This window comes from Conger conger, chromosome 11, assembly GCF_963514075.1.
Source record: "Conger conger chromosome 11, fConCon1.1, whole genome shotgun sequence".
Lineage (NCBI taxonomy): Eukaryota > Metazoa > Chordata > Actinopteri > Anguilliformes > Congridae > Conger > Conger conger.
The window spans coordinates 35,139,577-35,164,648 of record NC_083770.1 but is presented as its reverse complement, the minus strand read 5'-3'; the positions used below and the strand labels follow the sequence as shown (position 1 = coordinate 35,164,648).

The 25,072-nt window shown below is 44.2% G+C and overlaps 1 protein-coding gene across 2 annotated transcripts in view; it reads left to right on the top strand.

The window, feature by feature from the left end:
• pnpla7b (patatin-like phospholipase domain containing 7b) overlaps positions 1-24,861 on the top strand; it is a 31,376-nt gene extending 6,515 nt beyond the window's left edge. For both annotated transcript variants that reach the window (XM_061259381.1, XM_061259382.1), the window contains exons 11-37: positions 36-164; positions 1,402-1,482; positions 2,289-2,445; positions 2,531-2,614; positions 3,045-3,130; positions 3,517-3,672; positions 3,846-3,923; positions 4,299-4,504; positions 5,930-6,061; positions 6,819-6,942; positions 8,604-8,717; positions 8,861-8,936; positions 9,255-9,404; positions 9,840-9,903; positions 11,401-11,569; positions 12,711-12,893; positions 15,123-15,241; positions 16,487-16,643; positions 16,747-16,863; positions 17,500-17,569; positions 17,668-17,784; positions 18,567-18,715; positions 19,402-19,554; positions 19,866-19,982; positions 20,736-20,823; positions 21,003-21,118; positions 21,772-24,861. In XM_061259381.1, the coding sequence (XP_061115365.1) occupies positions 36-164; positions 1,402-1,482; positions 2,289-2,445; positions 2,531-2,614; positions 3,045-3,130; positions 3,517-3,672; positions 3,846-3,923; positions 4,299-4,504; positions 5,930-6,061; positions 6,819-6,942; positions 8,604-8,717; positions 8,861-8,936; positions 9,255-9,404; positions 9,840-9,903; positions 11,401-11,569; positions 12,711-12,893; positions 15,123-15,241; positions 16,487-16,643; positions 16,747-16,863; positions 17,500-17,569; positions 17,668-17,784; positions 18,567-18,715; positions 19,402-19,554; positions 19,866-19,982; positions 20,736-20,823; positions 21,003-21,118; positions 21,772-21,837 (3,258 nt within the window). In that variant the 3' untranslated portion in view covers positions 21,838-24,861. The remainder of the gene's footprint in view (positions 1-35; positions 165-1,401; positions 1,483-2,288; positions 2,446-2,530; positions 2,615-3,044; positions 3,131-3,516; positions 3,673-3,845; positions 3,924-4,298; positions 4,505-5,929; positions 6,062-6,818; positions 6,943-8,603; positions 8,718-8,860; positions 8,937-9,254; positions 9,405-9,839; positions 9,904-11,400; positions 11,570-12,710; positions 12,894-15,122; positions 15,242-16,486; positions 16,644-16,746; positions 16,864-17,499; positions 17,570-17,667; positions 17,785-18,566; positions 18,716-19,401; positions 19,555-19,865; positions 19,983-20,735; positions 20,824-21,002; positions 21,119-21,771) is intronic.
• Positions 24,862-25,072: the final 211 nt, after the last annotated feature.

Below are 25,072 nucleotides of genomic sequence, written 5' to 3'. Positions count from 1 at the left end.
TCTCTCTCTTCCCCTCTTCTCATTCTCTGTTCCAGGCTTACCCTGCTCCCTACAAGACCGTGTCGGCCCGGGCAGCCTCTCCATCCACCATACTGCGCCTGCCTGCCACCGCGTTCTGTTCCGTCTTTGAGAAGTACCCAGAGACACTAGTCCGAGTCATCCAGGTACCCCCTACACCGCTGCACACCTGAATCTCCTGCCCTTTACACTGTTATTCTCTGACAACCTACACCGTTCACTGTTAGGCTCTAGTGATAGGTGACTGGGAATTCAACAATGTGTGCAGCTATCATGTGCTGTCAATGACTCACTGAGCACAGCACACAATCTGGTCTTCATAACGTAATTACACATTCTGGTCTTCATAACGTAATTACACATTCTGGTCTTCATAACGTAATTACACATTCTGGTCTTCATAAAGTAATTGCACATTCTGGTCTTCATAACGTAATTACACATTCTGGTCTTCATAACGTAATTACACATTCTGGTCTTCATAACGTAATTACACATTCTGGTCTTCATAACGTAATTGCACATTCTGATCTGCATAACGTAATTGCACATTCTGGTCTTCATAAAGCCTCGCTCTTACTGTTTCTGCTCTTGGCAGCTCAATAGATCTCTGAAGGGTGCAGCAGGACCACTTGCTAGGACACAAGTGCATATGAGGGATATGGAAGAATTAGTATAAATCCAGTTTCCCTGTTCTGTCCAATAAAGAAACTTAGTAGTTCACTTGTACTCTTGAAACGCAATAGGCGGTAAAGCAGTATGTCGAAAGAGAAATCGGAATGGGAAACGTTCAGTACAGACACTACTTAAAACTCACTTTCCAGCTGAGGGGAGCACTGATTTTCTGGCACACGTTTGTTGGGGAGCAGTTTTCTGTGCACTGGCAAGTGTGTGTGTGTGTGTGTGTGTGTGTGTGTGTGTGTGTGTGTGTGTGTCTGTGTCTGTATTGTTGTCCAATCTGATGGCATTCCTATTTTGTTATGACAATACCGTGTCCTTTTTCAATTGTGTTTCTTTTTTATTGTGATAACAAATGAGCGGCCTGTAGCGTAGTGGTTAAGGTAAATGACTGGGACACGCAAGGTCGGTGGTTCTAATCCCGGTGTAGCCTTTGAGCAAGGCCCTTAACCCTGCATTGCTCCAGGGGGGGATTGTCTCCTGCTTAGTCTAATCAACTGTACGTCGCTCTGCCAAATGCCAATAATGTAATGTAATGTCATGTGATAGCAACATGTCAATTCTGAATGTGGTCCTTTTTTCTATGACACCTGTGTTATTTCTGACTGTGGTTCTCTGTTGCTATGACAACAGTATGTTCTTTCCGACTGTGTTCTTGTGTTGCTATGACAACCGTGTGTTCTTTCTGACTGTGTCTCTGATTAGATTATCATGGTGCGCCTTCAAAGAGTGACTTTCCTGGCCTTACATAATTACTTGGGCCTGACGACTGAGCTCTTTAACCCTGTAAGTACTCCGGATACCACACACAATATTGTCAGGGCTCTATTCAGTCTAACTGCCATGGTGCCTTTCCCTTAACTCTGAGAAACACTTTAGACCAGTGCTCTTCATCCCTGGCCCTGCAAAGCTACAGCGTCTGCTGGTTTTTGTTTTCACCTTAAAATCATCACTCACTTGAGACATAAGTAACCAGGTGAAATGAGTGTAGTCAACTGCTCTAATTAAGTGCAGATTAACAGTGAAAACCAGCAGATCCTGTAGCCCTCCAGGACCAGGGTTGGAGATCATTGCTGTAGGCATTTCATGATTTTAGAATTGTAACATTTGTGTCAATTTCACTGACTATGTTTGACCTTATGATGATGTGTTGTAGTGGGAATAATGCATAACCTTTACAAAAAAAAATTAATTAGAATTAGGCATTCTGTGCCATGGTAGTGGGTGAGAAAACCAAGTGCAGTGGACATAAATATATTGATAGTTTCACTAAAAATTGATAAAGTTTTACAGACCTGCTTCAGGTATGCCTACCTAAAAAGCACAAAAAAATGCAGCGTTGTTAAATGTCAGTTTTATTCTTCCAAATATTGTACGTCGCTCTGGATAAGAGCATATGCTAAATGCTTTTAGTGTAGTGTAAGGTAATGAACCCGGGAAGTAGTCTGTTGAATATGTGTTTTGATTTCACCACCAGAACGTAATTAAAATAGGCAGTGTATTGACCTGGCTTGCTGGCTAGTATTTTAATTTGTTCCAATGTATAGTGGTGACCCCAAAAATGCCACCCTCCTCCATTTTGTGTGTGACAGGAGCTTCAGGCAGTGCCCCTAGTGTCTGTCACCAGTGTGCTCGGAGAGGGGACTGCGGGGAAGGGACTACACCGGCACTCTCAGTCCTGCATTGCAGATGAAGCCTCCGTCCAGGATCGAGGGCCCCAGGGTTCTGCTGACCATCCTGGAGATGCAGGTGAGATATGAGCCTGTGGTCATTTTTTTTTCCTTCACCTTTGATTGAATTTTGATCACAATTGATGATCTGGCTGTGCTTTCAGATGGCAGGAAGGCCGCAGCCACGGAGAGTCCCTCTGTCTCCTTCAGGAGGTCCCGCTCCATGTCCACACCCACGGAGACCACTGGTACCACCCCTCCTTCTTTGTTTCTGACCTTTTCTGTTTCTTTGTATGTTTGCGTGTTTCTTTTAAATGCGGTGGACAGGTGTTGTAAATTAGCGTTTCACTACAAACACTAAATACAGTGCATCTAGAGATTGTGCATGATTGTACGTTATGGTTCCAATGTTATTGTGACGTAAATGAAATGAAATGAATCTAAAATATTAAGAAGGAAATTAGTCTTGATCTCTGTGCAGTACCATAACCGGGATATGAACTGGCTTTAAGAGTTTGCATCTGTAACCACCGTACCCTGCTTCTGTGTTGACGCATGTACGACACCTTGTGTCATCGCTCACCTTGCATTGTATTGCACTGCATGGTGCATTCTCTGCCGTACAGCATGCTTTGTGTTGTGTTGTGTTCCTGGTGTCTGAGAGACTCTGTCCTACAGGACTGCCTGGGACTGACCTTAACATGGCGTACGAGCGAGCCAGGGTCACCCTCGACAATCCCCCCACCAGTCCTGCTGCTCACAAGGTAAGTAACTCACGCACTCATGTGTCCACTGACTCACTCGCTAAGTCACTAAGTCACTAAGTCACTAAGTCACTAAGTCACTAAGTCACTAAGTCACTAAGTCACTAAGTCACTAAGTCACTCACTCACTCACTCACTCACTCACTCACTCACTCACTCACTCACTCAAGTGTAGTCTTGTACACTGGCAGGCAGTAAATAACGTTTACTCTCTCTATCTCTCCTTCTCCTTCTCTCTCACCCTCTCTCTCTGTCTCTATCTCTCCTTCTCCTTTTCTCTTACCCTCTCTCACCGTCTCTCACTCTCTATCTCTCTATATCTCTCTCTCTCTCTCTCTCTCTCTCTCTCTCTCTCTCTCTCTCTCTCTGTCTCTCTCCCCTCTCAGTCCATCCGGAAGAAGAGTGTGACCATGCATCAGACCCCCTCTGCTGTGTTCCATTACTCAGAGAGTGGGGACCAGTGGGGGCATGCCCCTCATAGCAAGATCAATGCTATCTTCCAGGCTGCCAAGAAAGACCTGCTCGCACTCATGCAGCTGCAGGTGACATTGCATAGTGTGTGAGTGTGTGTGTGTGTGTATCTGAGAGTGCACCCATGTATAAGCACATTTGTTTGTGTATGTTTCTGAGGTTGCACACGTTTATGTACGAGCGCATTTGTTTGTGTGTGTGCGCACATGCTGTTGGCTCATTCTTCATTACTGTCTCTGTGTAGGATGCCTCTCTGCTGGAGGGCAGGGTGACTCTGCACCAGGTGAAGCCGGGCTCTGAGGTGGCACGGCAGGGGGATCAGGTCAGAACCCAGCAATTAATCATCCAGCAGAAATTAGCACTGGACCATGCAGAAAAACTCAGCACTTAAACATGCGGCTGAACCCAGTAATGAATCTCAGAGCAGAACCCAGCAATGAATCATGCAGCAGAATTCAGCACTAAATCATATAAGAGGACTCAGCACTCAAACATGCAACAGAACAATCCCACACTGAAACTCAGCACTAAAATATCAGCACTTAAATATGCTGCTGAACCCAGCAATGAATCATGCAGTACAACTCAGCACTGAATCATACAACAGGAATCAAACATGCAAACTGCACTGAAGTTTGGTACATGCAGCACACTAATCTTTATGTTTTATTGTGTGGTGTGTTTGCGCGTTTGTCAGGATGTGAGTGTGCAGTTTGTGATCTCAGGACTGCTGCATGTATACCAGCGTATGATTGACCGTGAAGAGGACACCCTCCTCTTCCTCACCCACCCGGGGGAGATGGTGGGGCAGCTGGCCGTGCTGACCGGGGAACCCCTCATCTTCAGCGTGCGCGCCCTGAGAGAGTGCAGCTTCCTCTCCATCTCCAAGACACACTTCTATGAGTACGAGCCTCTCACTCACACACTCACGTACACTCACACACACTCACACACTCTCACACATACACACACACACTTACACACTCAGACACTCATGCACTCGCTCACTCTCTCACACACTCACACACACACACACACACACACCTCTGAGAGTGCAGCTTCCTCTCCATCTCCAAGACACATTTCTACGAGTACGAGTCTCTCTCTCTCTCTCACACACACACTCACACACTCACACATTTACACACTCACACGCAGAAACACATGTCAGCGACACAGTTTTAAAGGTCTGTAATTCCGAGACTCGATATGGATGCAATTAATACCCTTTAAAATTTAAAAATATGTCACTGTCCTCACTGTATATGCACACACAAACGCACATACGCACACACACACACACACACACACAGACATGCATCACTGAGAATGTACTTTCCTCTTCATGAACACATTCATGCGCATGCCACACAGACAGATTTGTGCACACAGACGCACACATGCAAATAGCCACAGACACAGCTCACTAAATCAGATGCAGATAAATCATGCACACATGCGTCCTGGTGTACTTTGGAGCACGATTATTTTGTTATTTTATCAGAAATGGAGGGGTCATCTGCATTCTGTGTGAGCTCAATCAATGCCACTGATAGCCCTGTCCAGCACCCTTGCTGAAACAGTGCGATAAGCTGCTTCAGCTGTCTGCTCTGATGATAGATAGCATTTAGAAAACAGCTCCACTTTGTGTCCCTTTGTGCAGTTTGTGTGTCCTGATAGTAAGCATGTTTGAGAATACAGTGGAACACGGTGGTCTGATACTGAGTTTGAGATGAAGCCAGTCTCCATCACACTCAGTCAGCATATATAAGCCATACAGGATAATGTCCTGTCCCAACTTTATGATGCGTTAGGATTTTATGTCCAATGAAACTTTTATTTCCGCTTCTCTTACACACTTGGCTGGAATTCTCTCAGTTACTGTTTTTCTATGAACCTTTGTAATACTATATCAAAATTGGGCCCAAGCACCTCTACATAACTACGTGTGTCGGTGCCAGGCGTGTGTCTGTGTGTGGGTCAGTGGTTGCTCGAAGGTGCGAAGCATTCGGTAATTAGTGTCAGCGTTCAGCCATTTACGTAAATGCTAGCTATGTTTGCCTGTGCCAGTGCAGAGCAGAGGCATGTGTTTGCTAGTATACTGTCTGTGCAAGTGTTCTCAATGTGTGTGTGTGCGTGTGTGTGTGCGTGTGTGTGTGCGTGTGTGTGCGTGTGTGTGTGCGTGTGTGTGCGTGTGTGTGCGTGTGTGTGCGCGTGTGTGCGCGTGTGTGCGCGTGTGTGCGCGTGTGTGCGCGTGTGTGCGCGTGTGTGCGCGTGTGTGCGCGCCTGTGTGCGCGTGTGTGTGCGCATGTGTGCGTGTGTCTATAGGATCATGCGTGCAGAGCCCAGCGTGGTGCTGAACGTGGCTCACACAGTGGTCCGCAGGGTGTCCTCCTTCGTCAGGCAGATCGACTTCGCCCTGGACTGGATGGCGGTGGAGGCAGGCCGCGCCGTGTACAGGTAAACCCTCCCCCTCTGCTGCACTCGTCCACCCTCTCCCTCTCTCACGCCTTTACCTCCCGTCCCTGTCTCCTTATCTATCTCAAGATATTCCTGTGGACCTTTCACCTAATTATCTTTGATGTTCAATCTTCATTTGAGATTTCTGTCCAGATAATAAAGTAAACCTATTTGCATAAATGACAACTCAGAATGCTTACTTTTTCTTTGTTGAACAAGTTGATCCAACATTCTCAGAAAATGTGTGAACCTTCACACTCTCTATTCAGTAATGGGCGACAGTGGCACACAAGCAGCAGTGTCTTCAAACTGTTGATCAGTCCTCCCTTTGGCTTGAAGCCAATTTGGCCCATTCTTTTCAAAATTGTTTTGAAATGGTTCACATCATTTTTTCTCGGCACTGTATTCTCTCTGTGTTCATACTCCACCATTTATTGTCTCTGTTTATCTCTATATACACTCTTTATCTCTGTTTGTTTTTCCCTGTCCCTTGTAAAGGTAATGACAATTACATGTATGGAAGAGATTAAGGAGTTTAGGTGTACTTTGCTCTGCAGTGAAAATGAGCAGCTTCTTGTGTGAATTGCATCACCTGCTCTGTTAGCATAACTGTATCTGTTGCACTAATAACTTACGCACACTCTCTCTCTCACTCTCTCACTCTCTCACTCTCTCACTCTCTCACTCTCTCTCTGACTCTCTCTCTCTCTGACGCGCTGTCTCTCTCTTCCCATATGTCTTTCTCTGTGACTCTCAGACAGGGAGAGAAGTCGGACTGCACTTTCATTGTCCTGAGCGGTCGGTTACGCTCCGTCATCCTGAAGGACGATGGGAAAAAGGAGTTGATCGGGGAGTATGGCCGCGGTGACCTCATTGGAGTGGTAAGGGTCAAAGGTTGAGGGTCACAGGTACCGTATGACATGTGATGATAATGTGGCACAACTAATGAGCCCCCCAAATGGGATCGTGTAAACGATACATTTTTGTGCAAATTATCTTCAGGTGCTTCTTAGTTGTGAAATGACTCATCTATAAATCATTAGTTGTAACATAAAATTAGTGCCAGCCAGAGGCAGATTTACTAAGCCTTTTGCAACTAGTTTCAAGCTCAGATATGATGCATTCTGCCCCAGAAACCTGTGGAGATATAAGTGTGGCTGATTATGTATTCCACTGAATTTGCTAAAGTTCATGCAATTAATGAGGGTCGATTTTTGCATTCAATTTCTTTGCGAGCAGGCGTAAGCAAGACTCTTTTTGGACTGAGAGAGTCTTTACAAATTTTTAGCAAGAAATCATAAAACGGTCCAGATTAAATAGTCACGCAATAATTAAGGCTGAGTGATTTTCACTGAAAATATTGACTAAAGTCATAGAGCAGATTTGTTTAAAATCACAGAAATGTTTTATGTTTTTTAAACCGATTTATTAAATGAACCAATAGATGGTTAATGCACAGCAGTGGGAAATGGTTGAGAGAACATATGCAACTGGTATACAAGTGCCAGAACATTGTTAATGCGTGTTTAAATTGTACTACCAAAATAATAAAAACAGAGTTACTATGTGTTTCTTTAAAGTTAGATTGGGTACATGTTGTAGCCTCCAGTACGTTTCAATTTTTGGAGTGCATGTCACTGGCTGCAGGCTGCAAAACTGCCGAGAAATCACAGAAAGCACTGAAAACAGGGAAATACACAGAGTAGCCAAAAAGAGACAAGCATGGATTCAGTCAAATGACTTCTGTGACAAGCGCCCAGCAAAATAAATAATTACCCTTCTGAGAGAAATAAAAGATGACCATTAACCTCTGACACAAGGTTCCCGTTCCATTCCACCAATAGTCAAGCCTCGCATCATTACACGATCTCCCATCTTGTCAATCGATATTTGTCGCCGTGGCTGGAAAGTCACAGCCTGCATTCTGTCCTACACTGATCGCAGTGCTGGATACGCTCTTAGATCGCAGCAGAAGATACATCAATCTCCCTGCATCCAATGAAAGTATTCAACACACACTGAACAGGATTTTTTTTTAACTGCGCATTTTAAGCTCGGCTTCCTTCACAAAAAGTGATTAGTTGGCATTCCCGTCCGCTGACTGCGTAATGAGCTGTAGCCTTAGCAGACTGTATGCGCTCCAACGTGCCCTCCTCTCGCCCTATTTTGCGCTGCGGGATTTATGTACATAACTCCGGCCCTTATTGCGTGGTTTAGATTTTCTGTTTTCTTTTTGCAGTGTTGGCACTCTTTGGAGCAGTAGATAATCATGTTTGGCGTACATGGGGAGAGCCATTTGTGTACTTTAACACGCCTCGAGTCTCTCTCACTCGTCTCTGTCTTGGACTCTGAGGAAGATCTCAAAACGTCCATTAAATGTCCATTAAACCGAGTGCAGTTCTCTGCTCTCTGTGTGCTCCACTGTCTTATTTTAAGAAGTTGCCCGGGCAAGGAGTCTCATGTAGTCTAGTTGTCCTGGTTGTAGAGCACCTATTTGGGTATTTTCCTCTCTCTCTGACGTGGGTCCTCTGGGTTTGTGCAGGTGGAGGCCCTGACGCATCAGAACAGAGCCACCACCGTGCACGCTGTCCGGGACTCGGAGTTAGCGAAGCTGCCGGAGGGGGCGCTCCGGTCCATAAAGAGGAAGTACCCGCAGGTGAGTCAGAGGGACGGGGGCAGACAGACCGAAGGAGACGACAAGGAAACCATCTGCAGTCTGTCTTCCCAAGGATTATACAGCATTATGTGCTGCTATCTCTGTCTAGCTGTCTCTCACTGCTGCCTTCTGTGTAACTGCAGGTGGTGACAAGGTTGATTCACCTTCTTGGTCAGAAGATCCTTGGAAACCTTCAACAAGTGAATGGACCCCTATCAGGTGTGTTTGTGTGTGCTGGCGTGCGTGAGTGTGTGTCTTGTGTGTGTGTTTTGTGGAAGGAGTTACTCTGTATTTATGCTTTCCCTGCTGCTGTCTGTTCAATTGAATTGGGTGCAAAACAGTTGTGTTTGTGCTTATTGTAACCTATATGTGTACTGTGAATTATGTAATCTGTCTTTGTGTATGTATGTTTGCTGTGTGTTAAATCTAATGATCTCTCATGCATTCTGTGTGTTTGTGCTTGTGGGCCATGAATAACTCCCCCACTCACACACACACACACACACACACACACACACACACACACACACTCCCCAGCTCGTGGACTGGCCCTGCACACCCCCAGCAGTAAGTGGGACTCGGGGAATCCGGCCTCTAACCTGTCCACCGTGGCCATCCTGCCCGTGTCGGAGGAAGTGCCTCTGACCGCCTTCACCCTGGAGCTGCAGCACGCCCTCATCGCTATCGGTCAGTGCGGAGTCTCCTCCACTCTTGCCTCCTACACGGGACAGCAGTGCGCTGTGGCTGCTAAGGAGCTTGGTTTAAGGACCCTTTATTCAGAGTTTACACTGTGCTTTATTTTATTTAAGCCTCGGAGAAGCATTGAGGGGCAAGCTCCTCGTTTACCATACTGCCAAGTCGCAACAAGAACAGAATTAAACAGGGAAGACAATAATCAAAGAACAAATAATTAAAGCATTAGTTTAAATTACATTTTAAACATTTGTTTACATTATCACAGAAGGACTATGTTTTTTGGGGGGATGGGGTTCGGAAGGACTGTTTGGCAGTATCTGTCCAAATTTCTGAGGTTGAACTGCTGTATCCTTGGGAAGGTAATTTTTTGTCAGAACGGCAGGTACTTGCATATTCCTTTATATGTTATCTGGGTTATCGTTCCAGGCCCCACCCTCCTCCTCACTAGTGACATCATCAGACAGCGCCTGGGTGCTGCAGCGCTAGACAGGTCAGTAGCAGTCTAATCACACATGTCTGTGTGTGTGCATGTGTTCTAGCATCTGATGTACCTGGCTGTGTCCTACACAGTCTCTATGCATGACCCTCCTCCTATGTGTGTGTGTTTTTTTTTGTCTGTGTGTGTGTTTGTCTGTGTGTGTGTGTGTGTGTGTGTGTGTTTGTGTGCATATCTGCATGTGTGTGTCTTCAGTGCAGCAGCTTTTCTGCTTGCATGTCAGAAGGTCTGTTCTGTCTTGTATGAGCATCTTTCTGTTTGTTCCCATTCTGATATCAGCCTGTAAAAAACTTTTTTGATACGCTATTCCTGACCTAGGAAATGCCACATACATTTTTTCATAGGCGCAGCGTGAGTTACAGCGAGGAAGGAAGCTTTAATTTGACAGCTAAGAAAAAAAAAAACAGTGAAAGTGACAGTCACAGAAACAGTGGGATGTGATAAGAACAAACTCCAAAGATGGAGCGATATTCTAATAGACTGCCATGCAACTATGAACACCTGCGACGCGATGGGAATTTCAACCTGTTACAACTCTGGCTCCTGGTTACATAATGGATATACACTCAGTGAGCACTTTTTATTCGGTATTTATCAGACTTATTTTTGTAGACTTATTGGTCTTCTGCTGCTGTAGAGGTTTGATGCCTTGTGTATTCATGCATTTAGTTGCTGCCGCATGATTGAGTGCTCACTGAGTGTACTTCTGTATGACTTCAAAGATGTTGGATCATCGTTTACATTACAAATTGCTGTATTGGAAGTAATGCTCATTTGTAATCTGTTTTCCAGTCCAAGATTGTGGCATAACACTAAAATGCACCTGGTCTTGAAAATGGCCCAACCATAAATAATTGTATTCATTAATGGTCATTGTTTTGTGATGTATTGTAAACTTGCACATTGTGTTGCGTGGGGCACCATTATTCTACTTTGTTCTCTTTCTGAACGTGCTGCTATTTTGAACCAGGTCTCTCTTGTGAAAGAATCTTTGGTCATAATTTACAATAAGTCTTCACAAATTGGCATTAACCAGTGTAGTTATTAACTTCCTAACTACTGAGAACTTAATAGGTATAGCTTTGTTCATGTATTTGTAAATCATTAATTAATGCTAACAGCTACAATAATTCATTTTTTATTGTAATAAAAAACTAAACAGTTAATGTATCTGTTCATGGTGAACTAATTGCAAGTTTATCCTATGATTCTGTAATGTATGAATATTCATGTAACTAAAGCATTAATTTGTAGTTAACAAATACATTAACAATTGATGGTTAAAAATGGTTAGCAATGGTTAATTTCATACTTAATTTATGTATTTGTACATCATTAATTCATGATTAACTACTATATTCATGAACCTTATTGTAAAGTGTGACTGATTATGCTGTCCCAGTGGGAGAGCCTGGTTGAATAAAGGTGATTTAGATGTATTGCATAACTCTCCCCTGTCCATTGCTGCGACGCTTTCTGGTCACCTGACAGTGTTCACGAGTACCGGCTGTCCAGCTGGTTGGGGCAACAGGAGGACATCCACCGCATCGTGCTCTACCAGTCAGACGACTCGCTCACGCCCTGGACCCAGCGCTGCATCCGCCAGGCCGACTGCATCATCATCGTGGGACTGGGGGAGCAGGAGCCCACCGTGGGGGAGGTGAGACGTGAGCAAGGGGGAAAGTCCAGCAGTCAGAAAGCAAAAGTCCTCCCATGTGTTTCTTCCACCCGTGAACTCAGCCTGCTGATTTCACCAGTTAGCTCTGCCCCCTGGCTGAGGAATTGTGCTAATTGGCAAAACCAGGTGACTGGAACAGAATACTGGAATTTCCGGCACCTTTTCATGAGGGTGTAGGAAATGGGTAGCTTGTTGGTGTTCTTTTTAGCCTTTAGAAAAGACGGGCACTCTTTAACATTTTTAAGCTTGACAGTAACTGCCACGGCTTTGTGTGTTCTCCTATAGACGCCTTTTCAGTGCCCCCCCCCTCGGAAAACCATTATTTGCAGAGCATTTCTGAGTGTGAAGATCCGTGGGGCTTCTAATCCTTACTGGGATCCTATTTTAAGTCTGTTCCTAGTGGCAAATGCAACCATTAGCGAGTGTGAATTAGAGAATGTTTAAAATGCAAAGTCTGTATAATCAGACTAACCGCAGCTAAAACCTATTAGGCACAAAAGCATAAATAATCACGCCACAATGAAGGAAAGACGGGGGGAATGAGAGGTGTGGAAAGCAGGGGAGCCGTGCCGTGAGTCGGCGCTTCCCACAGGAAATCATCTCGTTTTCAGATGATGGAAGCAGTTCTGTGTGTGCCTTAGCAATTTGCAAGCGCACCGTAATTATTTGAACACGGATACCCCAGTGAGGCATATTGTTTGATAATGTGACTATCCGCATGATTAATCATGAAATTCAAATGAACGGGCGTTTAGGTTTGCATTTGTGGGTCTCGCAGTAGCTGAGCTCACAGACCAGTGGTACAGACCTTTCCAGTGTCGCGTCTCTTTCCTGCTTTGGAAAATGGATCTGGAATGTTGTGCAAGTCAAATGATGTAGATGCATAAAGCCCCTTGTCACAGGTGTTTCTTTTAAGGCAACCCCATGACCTAAAAGAGAAGATGGCAGTGGTTATAGGTTAAGACATTTGGTTCCTCTTGTAGTTCTTGTAGTTCTTCATTCTGCATAGATGTGTCTGCATGTGTGTTCACAAGGTTGTCTCGTTCCAGTCCGGGTGCCTAGGGTCGGGGACTGGTTGGGGTTGAGTCATACCACACTGACCTCTGACCTCTGACCCCTGCAGCTGGAGCGCATGCTGGAGGGCAGCGCGGTGCGGGCCCAGAAACAGCTGATCCTGCTGCACCGTGAGGACGGGCCACCGCCCAGCGGCACGGTGGAGTGGCTCAACATGCGGAGCTGGATCTCCAGGCACGTTCACCTGTCCTGCCCCCGACGGGTCTTCAGCAAGAGGAGCCTGCCCAAACTGGTACGCGCCCTGCCCCTGGACCCCCTTCCGTTCGGCCAACCCCAGTCCCCCTCACCCCGGTCTCCGTCCCCATAGCTTCATTTCACTGTATGAGTTTTAATCAAGAACTCGGGAAAGACGCTGGAGAAAGGGTATAACTGCATTTAGCTGTTGGTCATGGTTTCATGGTGTAACGGCTATGTCTGTTATTGTGTGGTTTTCTGTGTATATTGCGCTGCTCTCTTGACTGCCTTTTAAGAGAGTCTATATCTCAGGTCTGGGTAAATTAATAGAATTTCTTTTACTTTTAGCCCTACCCTTCCATTCCCTTACAGTCACCATACATCATACTTCTCTGTCCACTACCCTTCATTGGCTCTGCTATCATTTGAGTTCAAACCAGCATCAATAATAGTTTACCACCTCAAGTACTTCCTGTGCCTGCTTAGCACAGATAGTGGCTAAAAATGAAATTCCAGTTATTGTGATTTACGGTGAAATATGAGCTATGTGTATTTATACAGTGTGCATATATAAACCTGCATGTCTGTAAAATGCGATGGCCATGCCTCAGTGACGACATATCTTCTCCTACATGCATCCGTGGTTCTGCGCCTTGATTCATGACACCCGTGTTTTTTTATCCCTGCTATGCTGATCACAGCAAGCAAACAGACAGTGATACCAGCTGCTGCCTTGCGCCGTCATATCTTCACTACTTTACTACTGGGGCTCTTTGTAATTAATCTTACAGCTCTTTTACAATGGATTTGACAACAGCATATTTATTACGGAATTCTTTTATTTTTTTTATAATGCCGTTCACAGAATCGGGCTCGGTTCTATTTCAGCTGAGGAAATGAATTAAGGTCCTCGTACACCGTGGCTGTTTTCAAATTCATGACTTGAATTACAATCGGTTTTGACTGAACTGAAATATAGTCGAGTCCAACCCTGCTTTGTGTTGGCTGAGGTGATGTCGTTTTTTTGTCTGATTGTCCAACCCAGGGCTGCGGAACATTTCCTGGAGGGCTGGTGTTTGTACCAGCCAATTATTCTGGATTAATTTGATCTAAACCGCTAGGTACACCAGTGCTGCTTCACTCCTGTATTGAAGCACAGTTAAACAAGTTAAATGTGCAGTCTGCATCAGGTAATCGCTCAGGACTGTATCCTGAATGCGGGGCCCCATAAATTTGGCTGGATGAAATCGGCTGGCCTGATTAAGTACTGTAATCAAGAGCTTAAGTTGGCACCAAACCCAAATTGGATCAGCTCCCCTGCTGGGGGGGTCTCACCTTATCAAGTGCAGTGAGAGAGGGGGGATAACAGCAACTGAGAAATAAATCGTTTAGTATGGAAGTAAAAAACATATGCACATATATTTGTTAGTGCTGGAGTTGTAGGTTAGTTCAAATGTGAAAAGAAGAAAAACCCCACACATTACTCTTAAATACTCTTAATTGTTGGAACTGTACCCTGCTGAAAAGCTAAGACCAGCTGGGATTCTGAGCTGGTTTAAGATGGTTTATGATGCTTCTAGCTGGTCAGTGGCTGGTCTTTATCTGGACAACACTAGTTAAGCTGATGCACTAGCTGACTATATAGGTTGGTCAGCATGTGAACAACTGGTTGACCAGCTAAAATTGTTGAAAACACTGCTTAAATTTGACCAGTTTTGGGTGGTTTAAGGTGGGATTTTCAACTGGGCACACAGCGTTTCATCCCTCAGGTCTACATCAGGACACTCAGTGAGCACTTTATTAGGTAGACTAGCTTGATCATCAGCCAATCATGTGGCAGCAACTAAATGCATAAAAGCATGCAGACATGGTCAAGAAGCTGTTTTTCAGACCAAATGTCAGAATGGAGAAGAAATGTGATCTAAGGGTGGTTTGAGTGCACAACAGTCTCAGAGTTTACAGAGAAGTGTGTGAAAAACAAAAAACATCAAGTGAGCCAGACTGGTCAAAGCTGACAGGAAGGTGACTGTAATGCAAATAACCACACATTACAGCAGTGCTATGCAGAAGAGCACCTCTGGACGCTTCAAACCTCTAAGTGGAAAATGCTACCTACTGTAATAGAGTGCTCACTGAGTGTACATATACCAAGCATTTTGTTTGAATATAAATATATAACTAATAAAACTAACAGAAATAAATGGGAGCATTTAAGAGTATTGTGCAGGGTATTTCTTATTACATATAAATAGTTTTAAAATTAAGTGAAATTCTCATCCTTCCCCAGAGAGAAATGTACGAGCGGGTCTTCCAGAAGCCACCGGACCGCCACTCGGACTTCTCCCGCCTGGCCCGGGTCCTGACCGGCAACGCCATTGCCCTGGTGCTGGGGGGAGGGGGAGCCAGGTACCGCTATCTTCGCCGTGAAAGCCTTGACTTCTGCCCTGGAGTGAAAAGTATCCAGTATTTAAGAAATTATTTTATTCAAACGAGTGAAGATATTTTGCACTATTCAGTCCAATCTCCGGTTGACCATTACAGTACGACATACTGTTGTACTGGGCTTGGGAACTACCCTTGCCATCATGTTTTTACCAATTACAACAGAAATGAATACTACTGCTAACTCTTTGCATGTACAGTGCAGTTCAATTTCTGTTCTTTTGGGTCTGCAGTCCAGTACATTTAATTTGAAATCAAACGGTAAAAATGAGGTTAAAGTGCTGACTTTCAGTGAAGGTACTTCCATGATTGCAGGTAGGGCAAAGGTAGGGTTGGGGGCAAATAGGTCTTGTCTAATGGTCACCTGGAGACCTGCCTTCAAGTTAAAGCTTTGCATGCAGTCACCACAGAGTTCAGTTAAGACGATGAGGTACTGGAATGACCTCTGTGAGGTGAGGTAAGGTCAGAGGTTAGTTGGTCTGGTGTAGTGGTAACCATGGGAACTGGCATCCGGAATAGGGCTGATGCTCTCTTGTCCCATGGCTTAGGGCTTTTGGCTCAGTGCTCTGGTCAATGGGAGCGATCTATAGTGATTGATTATTCTCAGTGCTGTACTTCTGTTTAAATGGAAACTACTGATGATGTATGCATTTTCCTGGCAACGTGTTCATTGTTTGTCACTTTGGTACCTCATCCTAAACACACATGCATGCACACTCACACACACTCGCGCACATACACACACACACACACACACACTTAGAGTACACGGTATGCATACAAAAGCATACGCAAAGACAAATATACGGGCTTTCGCAGTCATACGCCGCCTCTACACAGAGAGAGCACACACACTGTCTCCGTTTTGATTTGACTCTCACACATCTCTTTACTGCTGTCCGTCTCATCTTGTCAGCATGCCTAACCTTGGAGTTTTTGTCCGTTATTCTGACCGCACTTCTGTTTGTCGGCCCTTTTCGTCAGTCCTACTCTGGAGTCGCTTCAAGGTTGGTATCCTCTCTCCCTTACTGCCTCCCCCGTTCTTTCGCTCACTCTTTTGTTTCTTCTTCTTTGTTTAGTACCTCAATTTGTTAAGTGTTGCTTTACTAAGTCTTGTTCCACACTCACTTCACTGTAGTTGCACTGGTGAATCTTTGTGTCTAACTATGCTAGTCTCACCCTTGCGCTATCCCCTCCGCCCTGTTTCAGGGGGTGTTCCCAGGTCGGTGTGATCAAGGCCCTGAGCGAATCCGGGATCCCCGTGGACCTGATTGGCGGCACTTCCATCGGCTCGCTGATGGGGGCGCTGTATGCGGAGGACAGGAGCTGCAGTCGCATGAGGGTCCGGGCAAGAGAGTGGTCGATGGTGAGCGCCATTTGTTGTGTTTTTCCACTCTGTAGCGAGATAATCGCAACAACATGCCCCCTGTACTTCAACCTCTTCCATCCCCCCTCCTGTCCCCACGCAGGAAATGACATCAGTATTCAAGAAGGTCGTAGACCTGACCTACCCCATCACCTCCATGTTCTCCGGGGCCTCCTTCAACTCCGGCATCAGCGCTGTGTTTAAGGGCAAGCAGATAGAGGTGAGAGTGCCCCCCCCCCCACTACATTCCTATCAAATTATTGTGAAGTATTGATTTTTCCATCTCTCCCACCTCACCCCCATATTGAATAACTTCAGCCGGTCCTGGAGGGCCGCATTGTCTGCAGTTTCCATTCCAGCCCGGCACTTGACCTCCTGAGGCTAATGATTATGCGCTCTAAACCCCACCTGCTCTGTTCAGTTAGCGCTTTAAAGAGAGCTGCCTGATTGAGTGTCTCCCAAAGGATGTGGTCTGAGTGCGTCTGGTATAGAGACACTCTGAAATCACTGCCTGGCCATGCTTATAATGGTATACGCTTCTGCCGTGTGCTTCTGCTTATGACCGTTGTATATATTTACATGTACACCCTGTAGCTATGTGCACGCATCATGATTGTCTTGTGCTTGCTGAACGGTGGAATTAGCTGTTCTTTCTTCCACTTCCGTTAATGTACATTTCTCTCTCCCCCTCTCTCTTTCTCTCTCTCTTCATGCCCCCCCCCTCACCGTCCTGCTCTCTTTCTCTTTTTCTCTCTTCCCCTCTTTCTCTCTCCATGCCCTCTCTCACATCCTGCTCTCTTGCTCTTCTTCCCTCTCTTCCTCTCACTCACTCGTTCTCTGGTTTCTCTGTCTGCAGGACCTGTGGATCCCTTATTTCAACATCACCACTGACATCACTGCCTCCACCATGAGAGTGCACACTGACGGTGCGTCCTCCTTCTGTTGTCACTTTGTATTGTGTATTTTCAGTCTTCATCATTGATTTTAACAATGCCCACTCTCTCATTCACTCTTTCTCTCCCAGGCTCTCTGTGGAGGTATGTCCGTGCCAGCATGTCCCTGTCAGGGTACCTGCCTCCTCTCTGTGACCCTAAAGATGGACACCTGCTCATGGATGGAGGTTATATCAACAACTTACCAGGTCTGCGTGCACCCCTGACACTCTGCACCTTATTCTGCCAGGCTCAGATATTTTATTTACTTGTTTATATATTTATATACTTGTTTTGCTCTCTTTTTAAGGTAGATACTTCGTAAATGGGCAATATTATTATTGTTATTTTTAAGCACAAAGTGTTTCATTTTTTAAATGTATTATTCTCCACTAGAACTGAATGGGCAGCAAAAACTAAATCGTAGAGCTATGAAATTCGGCTGGTAGTTTCCATTATTCCATCACTACTCATGTTATTGCAGTGACGCCTATCAGACACATGGTAGCGTCATTTACGTTTTAGACCATAACTCCTGAATTGTTTGGTCTAGAATCAACCATTCCTTGGCTTGTGCTTATATACCCAATTTCATTTGCATCTGCCAAATGTTTTAAACCCCGATAAAAGTTAACCTTTTTTTTTTTTTTTTTTTGGTGTTGCAAACCATTTGTCCACATACATGATTCTCTGGACACATGCCAATTTTGGCGCATCTCAGCCAATAGGCACTATAAGAACCAAAAAGGTTTAAATGCCTATAACTAAACCTATTGTGAAACTATCACACACTACCCAGTTGGTTTTTCAATTGTACATTAGCCAGTAACCCATAATCCTGGTCAAAATACTGATGTTTCAGTGCATTGGGCTTAGGGTTTATGCTAAGACGGGTGACGTCACCGCACACATCGACCGATGCGATGCGTCGGCCGGACGTGCGCAGACCTGGGATGGCTTTTCTGAGGCTCCCCTCCTCTCCTCTCTGTAGCGGACGTGGCACGGTCCTTGGGTGCCAAGGTGGTGATCGCCATCGACGTGGGCAGCCAAGACGAGACGAACCTCACCAACTACGGCGACTCGCTGTCAGGCTGGTGGCTGCTATGGAAACGCTTTAACCCCCTGGCAGAGAGGGTCAAAGTGAGGGGAGCTGGAGTTCACTCATTCGTGCACCTGTGTACCCATAAACCTGTGTACTTGTGTTCCCGTGTACCTGTGTGCTACATCACAGTGCTACTGAGATGGGGAATTACAACAAACTTGAAGGAGAACTCGTCTCTTGTTTTTTTCTCTTATATTCGGACACATTTAATTTATATAATGCCACCTTTAACAAATAATTCCAATGTACACTACTTTATTAGGTCGACCTGTCCACCAGCTTATTAATCTGATTGTTTAAAATGATTGTTGGTGGCAGACAGGGTGGTTTGAGTCTCAGAAACTGCTAATTTCCTGGGATTTCCATGCAGTCTCTAAAGTTTATAGAAAATGGTGTGAAAGACAAAAAAAACATTCAGTGAGTGGCAGTTATGTGGGTGAAAGTACCTTGTTAATATGAGAGGTCAGAGAAGAATGGGCGTGCTGTTTCAAGCTGACAGAAAGGAAACAGTCACTCAAATAAACACACGTTACAACAGTGGTATGCCAAAGAGCATCTCTGAACACACAATACGTTGAATCCTGAAGTGGATAGGCTACAGTAGCAGAAGACCAATACGTCTAAAAAAAATAGATGTTATAAATACCTAATAAAGTGGTCATTGAGAGTGTGCATCATGTACAGGACTTAAGAACACACACCCTGGGGTGTGCCTGCGTCACAGGTGCTGAACATGGCGGAGATCCAGACCAGGCTGGCCTACGTGTGCTGCGTGCGGCAGATGGAGTCGGTGAAGAGCTGCGAGTACTGCGAATACATCCGGCCTCCCATCGACCGCTACGGCACGCTGGATTTCGCCAAGTTCGACGAGATCGCCGTGAGTCTGCGTGCCCTTCCCTCCCTCGACGTTCAGTTCAATACAGAAAGAAAACACAGCCAAAATGTGACTTGGAAGCAATTCTCTCTCTCACACATACTCTATTTTGTTTTTTGTTTCACGTTCTCTCTATTTCATTTTCTCTTCTCTCACTTTCTTTTTCTCTTTCTCTCCTCGATTTCTGCCTGTCCTCTTCCTTGTTCTCTCACTGCATCCCTCTCTCCCTTGTATGTTTTTTTTTTCTCTCATTCTGTTATTTCCATTTTCTCTCTTCCTCTCCCTGTTTTTCTTCTTTTCTCTTGCTCTCTCAGGAGGTGGGCTACCAGCACGGGAAGACGCTGTTTGACGTGTGGAAGCGCAGCGGGGTGGTGGACAAGATGCTGAAGGACAGGCATCAAGAGGAGTTCCACAACACCAAGAGCAACAACGTAAACCAATAACACACAGGCAACAACGCAAGACAATAACACACAGGCAACAGCATAAGCCAATAACACACAGGCAACAACGCAAGACAATAACACACAGGCAACAATGCAAGAGAATAACACACAGGCAACAACGTAAGCCAATAACACACAGGCAACAACGCAAGAGAATAACACACAGGCAACAACGCAAGAGAATAACACACGGTCAACAACGTAAGCCAATAACACACAGGCCCTCACATTCTGTACAAGAGCAACAATACAGAACATAAGTCTTGAGTCAGGTTTTCACAGACGTTTAGAAGATAATACATTTTAATTCTTGTGTCTTTTGCCTGACGATCACGATGGTAAATGACGAGCACATATTTGAGTCGGGTGTTGGTTACTGTATTCTGTATTTTGGGGAAACTGTTATGCTTGGTTTGGGAAAGCTTTGATCCTTCACTGTCGCTCTATCCTAATTAATGCTGCCTATGTATGCCGTTTAGATATTTCACTAAGAGCAGTAAACAAAAACACCTTGCTCAAGGTCACCTGGTCTGCTGTTTCTGCTGATGCGTCAATCTCTAATCAAAATTAAAATGGTACATTTGAGGTCCACATACTCCACACCGGCAAACTTTTTATTTAGCGGTTGTACATGCGAAAAAAAAAAATAAAAAAAAATAAAATTGGGTTGGGAAAGCTGAAGGAAAGTGAACTGCGAGGTGTAGCAATCCCCTCCCTCTCTCGCTCTCTCTTCTCCAGGTGGTGACGTGCCCCAACGCCTCCTTCACAGACCTGGCGGAGATCGTGTCCCGGATAGAGCCCGTGAACCAGGCGGTGTATGTGACGGGTGAGATGCAGATCTCTGAAAGAGGAGCGTATACTTATCACGCCTATCCTAAGTATAACCCTGATACCTGAATGAGTTTCTCTCCTCCGCTCCTTCTCTCCGTCCCTACGTCCTTCACTGCCCCCATTGTCCCATTTTCGTCTGCCTAACCTTCCTTTCTCTCTCTCTCTCTCTGTCAGAGGAGTCTGACTACCAGACGGACTATGACGAGGAGGCAGTGGAGAGTGCCCTCTCAGATTTTGAGCTGTCCCATCATAACAGTGAACACACTGAGGAGGAGGAGACCGCTGACACAGTAAGCCTTACGAACGAGCCTCAGGGAGGAGAATCTGACCTCAGGAATTCTGTAATAGAGCCAACACATGCTGCCAATCACTGAATCTGGATCCCATCGAAAAGCTTTGTCCACAGTAAGAAACACTATGAGCAGTTTGGTAAGTAATGAACTGGTGACATAAGGGGTCATAACCCATTTGTGGGTCATTGGTGCCTTCATCTCTGACCTTCATTCTCAAGCCCAGTGTGTGAGTAGGTGTCATTTGTAGCAGACCTGGGTCAAATAAATAATTACTTTGGATTAAAAAAATGTTACACTTTACTGAGTGTATTGGTGTACTGGAACCTATGAAATGCTCTCCGAAAGTAAAGTGCAAACTCCGCCTTCAGGGCCACTTGGTTGGCTCAACTGCACCAGGCAGGAAAAATCGAGCACAAAAAACTATTTTAATCCTAAACGATTACGTATTTGATCCAGGTCCAATTTGTAGCGCCTCCATTATGCATTGTTATGCAACGTTTTCCTTCAATTGCAATGACCAGAAAGCTCATGTCGATGTGTAGAAATGAAAACGACCTCAATAATTCCTTCGCTTAATTGGTCACTCAGAGATAAAGAGGCATTATTATGGAATGGAAGGTTTGTGACGGTTCTCTCTCTTTCTTTCGCAGGATGAAGAAATGGAGATGCGGCATAGACGTCCAGTGTTTGGAGCCACGGACCGAGCCGCTCTCTGACCCCTGGGGGTGAGTGCGGTGGTGGGCCGGTCATTGTGACATACCTCAGATCAGTTTCACATATCCTGGAGCTGTGTGTGAGAGAGGGGAATGCAGTGCTCCTGGCACCCCTTTCTGGGCACGCACAGCTGCACGCGAGGCCTCTCCCTCCGGCCCCGGAGTCTGCAGGCTCAGCCGGGGGTCCGCGGAGTGGAAGGAAGCAGGGGTCTACATCGCACCTGTCAGAGGAGTGCGCTTGCTTGCCTGAGGTCATGAATGGGCAGCGGGGATAGCAATTGTAATCGCAAACACGCAAACGCAAATGGGGCTTTCCCAAAAAGGAATGTTTTAGTCGAACAACAATGGTTTATGTTTTGAGATTTCTACAATACTACTGAAGGCATTGAATACTGTATATTTTCATAAACTTTGGAATATGTTTGATCCATGGGATCAGGTAAAAAAAAAAAAGTGAAAAGAAGTTCAATCAATAACTACATGTTTTTGTTATACTATTCTAACTGGTGTATGCCTTAATTAACTTCCATATAAAATTATGAAACATAACTTTTTGAAATGGTCAAATTTGGAAATATAATTCAATACAATTTGCAATAAGAATTTTACCAACATCATGACATCATAAAGTCCGTGGGAGCTTTATGGAAATTACTATGTTCACCGTTATTCAAGATGAAGTTCGAAAGATGAATGCAGATGCACTTGCAGATGCGATTAGTCAGGAGCGAAGGTGTTATCAGGTGTATTCTCTCTTTTGGGTTCCATTTTATAAAAGCAGGACATTGCACTCATTGTGTTCTGAGTAATTTTCTCTGTAGAGAAATATATTTTTAATTGGGATGAACTCTTGTCAATAACAGAAAGAGACAAACGAGACCGAACTCTGAACAGTTACCTGAGCCAAAATTCACACCAGAAATCTGGTTGATGCACACAAAAGCACACAAGCTCATCCATACACGCACACTCATGTGTGTGTACATTTCGTCATAGAAATCTATGAACATGTGTACAAATGCACACCACTCCAAGGCATGTACACACACATGCGCACACAGAAATCCTTCATAAATTCTCCAATAAGCCTATCAATGCAAATCTTTTTTATACCTGTTTTTAGGTGCCATTTTGTGCCTACATTAACTTTAACTGATCGATACTAACTGCTCGTATTATTACTAACCATAGCGATACCGTATTTTATTTGAAGAGAACTAAAACCTCAGTATTGACTGCAAATAGGCTAGTTATGAAATTATAATGTCAAAGTAATTTCATGATGTTTAGACTGTTCTTAATGTGAAGAATGTAGAGTATTATTATGTTTGGTATCCATATGCTATGGATTGTAAAATATTAAGTATCAAACCGGTGGAGACGAAGTGCCAATGAGTGATTTTACTTGAAACTAAGACTGACACTAAGCTGGTAATGGTTATTTCTTTATACTTTTGTCTTGTGCTGATGTCCGATGCCATGTCAAATTTACATGACTGACCATTAATACAATATGTCCTACATGCCCAGAATAATTTGAAAAGGTAACACAGTGTGTCATCAGTCTTGTGTTATCCTGCCTGTTGTTCTGTGTTATAGTGTCTGTGAAAATATCCCTCTGTTCAGTAGGGTTGCTCTGAAACTGAGCTTCTGCAGGTACTGCACGTTTTCATTCACCGAATTTTAGGTGACTACTGAAACAATTATTTTGGTTAGTGTAAGTGATTACTAGTAATAATTTAATGAAAGTATACTGTAACTACCTTCAGGAGGATAAGCTAATAGTGGTGGTGTAGCTGGTGTCTGATTTAAGGCCCATCCACACCAAGAGCTACAACTACAGTATAATCATAACCATGGTGACGTTCGTTACTGTCGTTCTCCTTATAGTTGTGGTATGGACGCATTAATAGTTATCGTTATAGTTATCATTGTTGGTGTAGATTACCCACAAGCATCCTCCCACTTTGTTATACCTGCACACCTGGCTACAGAGACCGTTTGGTGTAAATGTGCTCACTCTCATTCTGGGCCAGGTCTGCTAAATCCAATGCTTGCCAGCAGTGTAAAAATGTGTTACTGGTTTTCCTTTCCACTGACCTCTCAATTAATTAAGTTTCATTGACCTCTTGACTGAATATCGATCAGAATTTGACACTGCGTAGCAGGTATTGGCTGTCTGTCCTTTGTTATAGATGCGGCTTCTTGGAAATGTGTTCCTGCAATTAAAAAAAAAAAAAAAAGAAAAAAAGAAATGTTTTAACCCGTTCTACGATGCTAAGCTAAAAAGTGTTATCAAGCTGGCTGTTTTTTTTCTAGTGGAACTCAGGCATATTTAATGTAAAGTTCATGAAATGTATTTATATTAATTGAAATTCCTTAAAAATAATAATGCAGTGCAGATATATTCATTTTTAATATCGAATAATTACTCAGTGGAGCCTAGAACAGTTGAATGCCTTATTAAGTTTAATTGTGACCGCTACTCCCTGAGATTAATTGAAGGGACAGATACTTAAAACAAATTTATTTAACAATATAAATGAATATTAGCATGTCCTTCTATTAGCATGAATGCACATATAAAAGCACATTTTATTCACAAAGTATATCATGGTTCAAATGCATTTATTTCAAACAGACATTAGTATTCTACTGACAGCCCAATCAAGCCTAATTAATTGAGTGCTCAGTTTGAATGAAAGCCAACAGCAGATAAGGTGTGTTTGCTGGACCAGTGGTGGGGGATAATCCATCACAAATATTATTCAGCTTTCGCACAGCCATTTTGAATGTAATGCAGTGCTTTTAGACTGAAATGCCAAGGTCGTTTAGTTAATGTCGGGTGAAAATGAATGACTGAATATATATTTATTACCGATTCCTGAGTTTGTAATAAAGTGAAGAACCTGAATGCCTGTAACTTTTCGTAAGGGTTATATGAAAGACTGTAGGATGAGCACATGATGAATTTTGAGATCTTGTTTTTTGAATTAATGACTGTACTAATAAATTGCTCCCTTGTAATCACCTTGTATCCTCCCCTTAATTCAACTGAGTTGATAAATGTGTCTTATAGTGGTTTTTTGAAAGGCAAGATTTAAGATTATTACGGCTTAACCTGGAGACTGCTGTGAAAAATAGGTGTTCTGGGGCTTGCATTTTTTAAAAACCACCTTTAAATCCATTTGTTTCTCATGCCTAATTGCAATTTCAGACCTTTCCATTACTAAATTTG